This window comes from Styela clava, chromosome 7 (assembly GCF_964204865.1).
Source record: "Styela clava chromosome 7, kaStyClav1.hap1.2, whole genome shotgun sequence".
Taxonomy (NCBI): Eukaryota; Metazoa; Chordata; class Ascidiacea; order Stolidobranchia; family Styelidae; genus Styela; species Styela clava.
This window is the reverse complement of record NC_135256.1, coordinates 19,814,656-19,824,291: the sequence shown is the minus strand read 5'-3', so window position 1 is coordinate 19,824,291 and position 9,636 is coordinate 19,814,656. Positions and strand designations below refer to the sequence as shown.

Below are 9,636 nucleotides of genomic sequence, written 5' to 3'. Positions count from 1 at the left end.
AATGCAAAGAAATGATCAACCTGAACAAGGAAGGAATGTACCTCTCGCAAAAGCTTTTTCGATAAAGTCCCATTTGAGTAGAAAAGCCATAACATTAATCTCTTCCCTTAAAGACCCAGACACATTTGTGTCCACAAATTATAGAATGTAAACGCTTAAGACGTAGCCTATACCCAAAATTTGTTTCTGGAGTATAGTTTTTGGAGGGGAGTATATAATATACATTCAAAGCAGATAGTTAGCCTGCAACGTAATATAAAAACCAAATAACAAAGAAGTAATACCGAATCACCAGACCCGGCACTTACCAATTTAAATTTGATTTGCATAATATTAGCGCTAAATCTTAAATATATGGATAGTTCGAATAAATCGTCACAAAAGGGGTTGCAAAGCAAAAAGTCAGATAAAGAAAAGGGTGAGTAACTGAATGTTTATTTGCCGTAATTACTTTAGAGTTGTTCCAATTTTTGAAGGCGATTGTAATCTTTATGGTAGCCTACATAAATGAAAACAATTTTCTTATTCTCGCGTTGAGCACGGAATGAAATTATTGCGAAGAGAAAATAACAATTTATCAGTTATACGAAAATCCATACCATAACTCTGTTCAATATAAATGCTGTTTTTTTTATTGATTTTGCAATGGCCAAACCATTACCATGCATGATCATGTCCCATATTTATTTCATTAGAAAAAACTCCAGCAGTTGGATGTGAAGTTGACTTCATCGCTGACGGAGTAAACGAAAAACCACAGAAAAACACTAAGTCAAAGAAAATAAAAACTAAATCATCAATGAAATGGTCATCGGGAAACAAAGACAAGTGAGTGAATTGCATCTGTGATTGACTAATAAATTAATTTACAACAACAAAACTTATCTTACACCAAACCCCCGAACATTAGTTTGTTTTAATCTATTCTACAATTGTTTGCGATTGCGGCATGATTATTGAATTGTAGGGCCCTGTGTATCACAATAATGTGTGACGAAAATATTTATTTAAATATTTGTGGGTGTTGCGCGCAAGTGATTACCGCGCTTGTCCTAATTATGTTGTTGTTGCAGTTTTTTGATATGCCGCAGCGGAAAAATTGGTTTCGAATGGTTTCCAAAGTCGATTGTTCAAACGAGGTTTTTTATCAGGACTCCACATAAACGAATAGCACCGGTATATTATTTGAATATATAACCGTTCTCATGAGCTCACGTGATATTGTTTTTTTCACACAGAAAAAAATCTGGAAGAAGTAAAAGCACCACATCTAATGACTCGAAAGTAGAAACAGCCACGGAGCTCTGGAAATCAATTCTATTATGCACCGAGTAATATTATGCTATATATATTGATACATTTTTTTTGTAATATATATATCATTAATTGAGGTAAACTCACGTGTATATATTTATTCATATTTTTCAGTGAGTACATCGACCAAAAAAATGACGCAATGACCCAATTGAAGAAAGATGGCAGTATGACGCCAAAACACGTGAGATATCTTCTTTCTAATATTACAGATTGCCCGTGTATGCATACTTCTTCTAATATGAAGATATATATGTAAAACATATTTATCTCGGAGAAGACGGAAAATAAAATATATATTTGCTAATACGCATAGCGAACGATGGCCTCTTTTTCGGGTGAGATAGAGATAGGAAGAATTTGTAGAACTTTTGCACAAAAACCTGATTCTAAGCATAATGCTTGTAGGTGAATTAGCTTTTATAATAAGTTGAGATATGAAAATGTTTACTGTGGACTTTCAAAATCTGATTCATCTTGATAATTTGCGCTTTGGATTTTCTCGTTATAAACACCAACACCCTTGAATACCAGCACGGATGTTGGATTTGTCAAATAGTTAAAATGTGAATTCAATTCTACACATTCCTAGTTATAGTGGAGTAAGATTGTGATGACGAGGATCACAGAAATTCTCGCTTATTATTATCGCTCAGCGATTCAAACTTCTGTCTCTCAGGCAGAGTAAATGTCCTGAGCAGTCGTGAGTGTGATGCTGAGGCCTGGGGCTCAATTCAATAATCCAACGGTACAACCAAAATTTAGTATTATAATTATAAAGTGAGATTGTAACAAACTGCCGACTGAAGCCAAATCAAAGCCACTTTAAACACAAATTAACTTAGTTATTATAAAGTAGAATGAAATTATAATTATTATTGACTATTCGTGAATAATATATATATATATATTCTATAATTCCATAACCGTAATAATTTGCTATACCAATTAGTATTGTTAATTTTTACAGATAGAAGAAATACGAAAACTCGAGATTCTGATTAGAAGTATTAAATTTTACAAAGATTTCTTATCGGCCGCTACACAAAGTAAGTCAAACATATCAATGGTGGTTACTAATTAACATTATTCGGGGATAATCTTGAAAGATCATGTATATGAACTTGAAATATACACAAATTCAACGCAGACTTGAATGATCTCCCGATAGAAAAAAATTAAATGTTCAAAAATTCGTTTTTGATTTTCAGACTCAAATACTTTTCAATTTGCTTATTTTAAAATATATTGAAACTATTTTGCACATGCCAAGTTAATTGTAACACCAATACATTCACTAAACATAACCTGACAAATATTATTTTTGTTTATTTGAAGATATCGGTACAGAAGACGACGTGTATGTAAGTACCGATTAAATTGAAATTTTAAGCATGTTGTATTAATTCATGTCTTTACTAACATATTCTTAAATCAAAATATATTTTGCGTTCATTTGGTAAGTTATATTTGCCCTGTGTTTTTTTATGAGGATTATTATAGTAAAACAATTCACTTCCTTCATATGAATTATCTTTGACAATATTTCTAATTTTGAATTCATCTTGCTCCAAGGTAGAAGATTCGCCAATGTTTGGTCAACTCAGACTGGGAATTGCAGGTTTGAGATTTAACGTTTTTTCCTGAAATATTTTTACTCCTCATTTTATCGTATATAACTCATTGCTTTAATTTAAATCGTTGGGTCCTACGACTTAATATGACTAATATAACTTAATGATGTCGTGATTTGATCTTGTTTCGTTTTTCACTCAGTATTTTTGATACTCGTCAGGAATGAAAGAATGTACAAAGCTGAAAAACGGAGATCATTGCGAAGCACTGCTTATGTATGACAACAAGAAAAATCGGTTCAAAGGACAAGTCATCTCAGAGAATGAAGTCAATTGGAATCCGAAAGAAATTGTCCTGAATCTGAACAACTGTGATGCCATTGCAATAAAGGTACATTAAGTACTACCATTGTTGGTTGGGTCGTTCTTTAACAACGCTTTTGCATCAAATTTGACATAGTATGCAACATTGTTTTTTTTCTTGTAGATAATGGAACCTGGAATATTTGGTAAACTATCGAACATCGGAAACGCAACGATTGACGTTATCAATCTTATATCTTCTGAAAATCGGGTAATACTTTTTTACTGTTTTTAGTACTGGTATGATTCTAAATTTTTCTTATTTCTGTTTTCATTTATATTCATTTTATTTTTTAGATGTTTGAAGTTACCTTAGACAAGGAACAAAAAATGAAGCTCGATATTTCGCATGTATGGATGTAAGTCTTGATATACATTAATAAGTTTTCATTTATTTCTTCATTCAATTCATTTATTTATGAATACATTTTCAGACCATTCAACTTTAACATGATTCCGACCAAATATCTTGTTAAATCTGATAACAATGACAATACTGAAGCAAAGTAAGTATAAGAGAACGTGGGATAGTATCATTAACATGGCTTGCGACAAAAAAATAACCTAATATTTCTACGTTTCAAGAACTTTAGATGAAAGTATTGAAAATGAAGAAATTGAAAATTTAAGTATTCAAGATACAACTTTTGACGATTATGAATCTTCTGAGACAACTCATGATACTTCAATTATGAGAGAAAATGCAAAATTGGAAGAAATTTTTCTTGAAAGAATGCATGAAAATGCAAAACATGTAATGATGTTGTCAAAAGATCCAGAAAATACTGAAAACTTGGAAACAGAGGTGAATATACGATTAATATCTAACATTTTTATTACACTAAGAACTTTCAAATGAATGATACCCTACATTTTATTACTGGCATTTCAAAATGTCAAAACCCGTATTTTACGAGTATTTGAGGTACAATTAGTGTGTGAGACAACGATTCTGGTGAATGATAGAATTATCTTTCGTGGTGCGATGCCTTGAAGGACTCTATTATGCCGTATATATTCTTGTGTACAAAAGCATCTTATAACGCGACAGGTCGCGCGACGAAAGCGTGCAAGAAATTTTATCAGCAAGCTCGAGAAAAAGTGCATTACACTTATATTCACCTACAGCTGTTGGAGTCAACACTTTTTCAACCCGAGTTGAGAGTCGGAGTAGATTGTAAATTTGCGACACCATAGCACTGCTTGATAAGCCACCGGGTTCTCATTGGTTTACACTTGATGACCTGAAAATGCGTGACTCGATAAATACGAATGTACATGCTTCAATACAGTTCGATAGAATAATAAATACTAGAGAACATTGCTTTGGAGCTCAATACAATATGGACGATATGCATATGCATAATACATTTCGTTGCCGCGAATTGTTGTCTTCCTTAAAATTTACAGTTATTACATCTTAGTTCTTCAATTTTTATTAGGTAAATGGAAATGAAGAAACAGATAAAAATGTGTGGGCAGAAGCTCTTTGTCGTTGTATGGTATTAAATTGTTCACTGGATGATCATAGAGGAAGATACACCGAGTTACAACTATTAGAAACAATGGTGTTGGAAATATTAGAAAATTTGAAGGTATTGATAACTATGCTGAGTTTCACATTTTGCTACTCGTGGAAAAGTAAAAAATAATTTCAAAATTCTTTTTTAAACATTAGAGAACGGAAGAATATTCTGTCATAGAATTTGGTGCATGGGTGTGTAGCTACCAATTTTATTTTGCCGTTCAACATTTGCAGTATGATGTTGACTATATTAAACCGTCATATTCACTGATATCATATATTATATTTTGGGCTAGCTATGCTAAACGAAAGCAAATCTTGTGGTCATATGTTTTGTTCCAGATAAAAAAAAATGTAATGTTTGCTTTAATTTTTATAACTGTTTCAGAATTGTTGCAATCCAAACGAGCGGTATATTTTTGATGAATTATTGTTTTATATTCAATCACAAAATCAACTGGATGGGATATTCGAATCAGATGAATTGGATCCTAAGTAAGTGCAATTAAAATAAAATGTTCGTGCTTTTTGTAAGCTGAGTACATGCCATGTATAATGACATTTTTCACAAATAGTTTATTAGTGGATTTTTATCGGCTACTTATACTTGATTTGTTATTACTAAAATATGCATATTTAAAATTGATCACACAACAGTTATATTTTTAAATTCACATTGTGTGATATAAGTTTGACTGGAACGTCCTCACCTTATCATGGTTCATTCTTCATTGTAGGTATGTCTTGTCGAAGTTTGCCGTCATTCAATTTAAAGATGAGCAAGAAATCGCTTACAGAGCAATATCGAGTCATTTGAAATATATCATTGAATATCTCAAGGTAAGTCACTGATGGACGTGGGGTATACTCTCATTATTAGTAATTTGTCAACATGTGGCGTTGCACCTTTTCTGAAAGTAGAACCATCACTGTTGAAAAATTTCAAGCAATTGAGGATAACCATATATAAAATCATGGGTGCTCCCGAAGTTTTCGTACCAAGATGGCGCACAACCTGAACATAGTATGTGTACCAGGGTAGGGTTGCTCATGTTGTGCGTCATCTTGGTACGAATACTTCCGGAGCGCCAAATCATGCGAGTCTAGAATAACACCGAGCTCACATTACCAGTCCACGGGAAATGAATTCTTTTTTTTATTTTTATTATAGATGAAGGTATATATATTTATATTTGTATTATTTGAATTCTCGCTAATTTTAACTCCAGGATGTTGGATCGTATGGTTATCTAAACATTAAAGAAGTGATAGCGGTTCACAAGTTAAATCGACAGGGAAAAATTTTGAAGCAAATTTTGGATGTTGGCTGCAATCCCGATATGCAGTTAGAAGGTGGAATTTAATTTTTATTTGTATTTTTTGCTGCAATGTAAAGGGGTGAAGGCTCAAGAATTAGATGACATAGAGTTACATAATGCAACAAGAGTTCCAGCTGTCTAGAAATTTTTTACACTTAATTACCTAGAAGATTTGACTGAACGAAGATTCGAAGCCGAAATTATTAAAATAAACAAACCCGGAATGTTTACTTAAAGCAAGGCCATTTGCAACAACCATGCGGAAAAAATTATAAGCAACTATCGGAGTAAATGAAAGCCGATGTAATGAATGCCCTGCATCCTATTTTACAGTGTGTTTATCAAAAGTATAACATGAACCAGCCTACTTTGTAAAAAGGGCGTTTGTAAATTGTAATATTGTGGGTTATGATGTATATATATTGTGTTGTATGATTGTATCTTTCGTACATTTTAAAGATGTACAGACGCCTATTCTTCATTTTCAAATCTGTCGTCTCTTTTTAGTTAACTTATACATGATATCAACATTTTATCTATATAGTTTGACTTGCTTACAATCCACGCGCAAGTTGTTTCCTCGCTCTATAGAGTCTATACGTATTCTTTTTATACCGCTTTACTCCAAATTATATTAAGGTTTTAAACAATTATTCTCTTTAAAGATTTTCCGGACCTTGTCAAAAGAAGAACCTTATTAGAGTTGTGGAGATCATGCTGCGATGGAGAAACAGAGTTGTGTGTTAGTTCTAAAATATTATGCCTGGAATTTGAATCAGAATTTGGAAGAGAAGTAAAAAGAAAACATCCCGATGTTGTTAACAAAAGTAAGTCAGTAACGATGATTTATTCTGCTTTTATTGACTGTCTGGTAATAAGCTATCATGCCTCTTGTGTTAAGTATTTTTTTAATTTTTCTACATCGATTATTTCTTCTTCTATAGTATTTTCAGAACTTGTACGAAGAATAATTGGACTGAATATTCAAAACACGGATGATTATTCGGTAACAATATTTCAATTATTGCTGTACTCTGAAGAAATGTCAACTGAGGGTGAAATAGAGGATTTTGCAAAAACAGTTGACAAACTTGCCTTGGAAAGTGAGTTTTTTTTTAATTATATTGAATGTAGATTAATACCATCTGTGACATATAAAGTATATTTACATTGAATAATAAATATGATACAAATAAAGTAAATGGACAAAAATTATTCCGGTATTGAAGGCGGAATTGAATGTCCAAGAACATGTTAGTAATCAAAGTGGTCATCGGATGTAACTTAATATATTTTTGATTCTTTCGTATCTTTTGCTCTGATTTTTTTTATTATCCACTATTTTATGATTGCTTGCAACAGCAATTTATATTAGTGTGATTTTAAGTTATAATTATGACTATTATTAATTTTTTTTTGTATTATTTCAGTGTTTATAACTTCAACTCTTCGATCAGATAACACTGATCTGATATTAATTGCAATCAAGAAAGTTGGAACTCTTCTTGCGTTAAGAACAAGCAACTTATGTGCTTTATCTCACTTGCTACTTAGTCCTGAAAAAATGGTCAGAGCTGCCGCAGCCGCTCATATCATGCATATTGGTAAAGATGTATCACTTCGCGACAAGGTATGAGAGCTTCACGAATTATTGTATAACAGGCTAACTAAACGACACACCTAGCTGATGATTAGGCTATTGAATATACTTCTAAAACTGAATTCAGATTCAGATATTTATTTTCGTCCTGCAAAACTAATACGCGATATGCGCTCAAATAAAGGCATAAAATTCATGTGACAAATTACAAAAACGAATCATTGCAGTCGACGAGAGGTAACGGAAGAATTAATGAGGCATCTAGTCAGCGTCGCCTTGTAGATGAATTAAAAAAAACAAAAACAAGCACGGAACAAGTCTATATTAAATATTTACTTAATTAAACATGAGCATAAAAAGAGAAACAACAAAATTTTTGAAATAAACCACGGAAATCCCACAATGACTATATGTGGTATTACCGGAATGTTTGTATATATATAGACTACTTCCTTCTTTATCAGATAATTTTTTGAAAACTCTGATTTATATGACATCAGCAACCTAAACCAGGATGTTGTTTTCAATATTATTATTTTAAATCTAATTTTGATTTTCATTTTTGTCAGGCTTTAGTGTCTTATGCGGAATTATTGGAATCGAATATCAAACGAGATAGGCAAAGTTCGTGCATTGCCTTGGGTTTCCTTGGCGGGAAAGAATGCATCCCTCAACTCATGCAATTATATCACTGTGATATCGATGCCGATGTAACAGAAGCAGCAGCTCATGCACTTACATCAATTGGTAAGTATTTTATTTTTAGGATATTTTTTTAGAACGTTTTTGACACGTTCCATTTTTTTCGTTTAATTCAACTTCTAGATGGGTAATAATAATGCTGGCAAAGATTTTTAAATCATCCATGAAAAATGAGTAGTCACTTGCAGATAAGTAGTGGAATAAACCACTTCTAACATTGTAAAAATAATTGAACACGAAGTGGATCTATGGATCATTTTGCTAAAGTTTGTTGGTAATGCATGTGCTGTACCTGCTGTGACAAGAAAATCGCCAACTGAAGACTAATTGCTTTCAAATGTTTACAAGTTAAAGCGAGTGCACCATTGAAAGCCGTTACCTTTATATTTTCCAAATTTTTTCTCGACACCTTGAGCCCGTTCGATTGCTGTAAATTTGATTATTTCTTGTGATAAAAATTGCACCACTGTCATTGCTTTCTCGCAGTTCGATTTCGGCGAGCTTGCTCACACTTTTTGTTCTAATATTTAAACTGATTGTCTTTCTGATAAATTACTACAAAAACTTCCAGGTGAAGAAGGAAAATTAGCTCTAGAGCATGCTTCATCTACTTTACTCGCTCAAACAATGATACGGAAGAACACTGTGAAAATAGCAATGAGATTGGGAACGGCATTATAAAGAATTATGACATTGAGATTGAATATGCAGTTTGCGATATTGATCAACCTCAAGAAATTTTGCATTAAATGAATTTTTTATATATATATAACTAGTGTAATGAAGAGTTACTTTAATATGTTGTAGACTGCTTATGTGTCAACATCTTTATTTTCACGTTTATATCTCAACAAATAAAATTTAATGGAAGAAGCTAGCCAAGGTTATTAAGATAACACCGATGTCTCGTCTTTTGAATACCTGTCTCACTTATCCAGCATTGTTTTGAGTCAGGGTAGATATATATAGGCATATGAGGTGAGATTCATGCTGTTCTGGATTAGAGTAGATATAATTCTTAGTAGGAAGGTAGAGTAGGCATACAAATGGGCTAGAGATTCATACAACTGAGACAGGAAATTTATGAGACACTCAAATGTAACCCCAGAAAGCGCGTTGCACTCACCTTGGATTTTAGTGGGAGTTGTTGGTGTCTGCAGTATCAAATTGTAAAATTTAATGATTCGTGACATTATTTACCCCTCATAGGCATTTATTTTTACATCAAGTAATTCGACA

General features: G+C 32.5%; 1 protein-coding gene across 2 annotated transcripts; it reads left to right on the top strand.

The window, feature by feature from the left end:
- The first annotated feature begins 278 nt into the window (after positions 1–278).
- On the top strand, positions 279–9,287 carry LOC120328857 (uncharacterized). 2 transcript variants are annotated; one of them, XM_039395407.2, is made up of 21 exons: positions 279–418; positions 696–828; positions 1,239–1,331; positions 1,429–1,498; positions 2,285–2,363; positions 2,653–2,678; positions 2,890–2,935; positions 3,110–3,279; positions 3,376–3,462; positions 3,549–3,610; positions 3,686–3,757; positions 3,837–4,056; positions 4,694–4,846; positions 5,165–5,271; positions 5,514–5,616; positions 6,006–6,129; positions 6,761–6,922; positions 7,040–7,198; positions 7,526–7,725; positions 8,265–8,442; positions 8,969–9,287. In XM_039395407.2, the coding sequence occupies exons 1-21, from the start codon at positions 355–357 to the stop codon at positions 9,076–9,078; spliced, it is 2,418 nt and encodes an 805-aa protein (XP_039251341.2). In that variant the 5' UTR covers positions 279–354; the 3' UTR covers positions 9,079–9,287. The 2 variants fall into 2 exon arrangements, with proteins under 2 accessions (XP_039251341.2, XP_077970943.1); XM_078114817.1 differs by lacking the exon at positions 3,686–3,757.
- The last annotated feature ends 349 nt before the right edge of the window (positions 9,288–9,636 follow it).

Bases quoted from the DNA above. Each gene is read 5' to 3' on its own strand.
- LOC120328857 (XM_039395407.2), top strand. From the start codon at position 355: ATGGATAGTTCGAATAAATCGTCACAAAAGGGGTTGCAAAGCAAAAAG. The intron at 3,463-3,548 runs GTAATACTTTTT...TTTATTTTTTAG, and splicing joins TTATATCTTCTGAAAATCGG to ATGTTTGAAGTTACCTTAGA. The intron at 5,617-6,005 runs GTAAGTCACTGA...TTTTAACTCCAG, and splicing joins ATATCATTGAATATCTCAAG to GATGTTGGATCGTATGGTTA.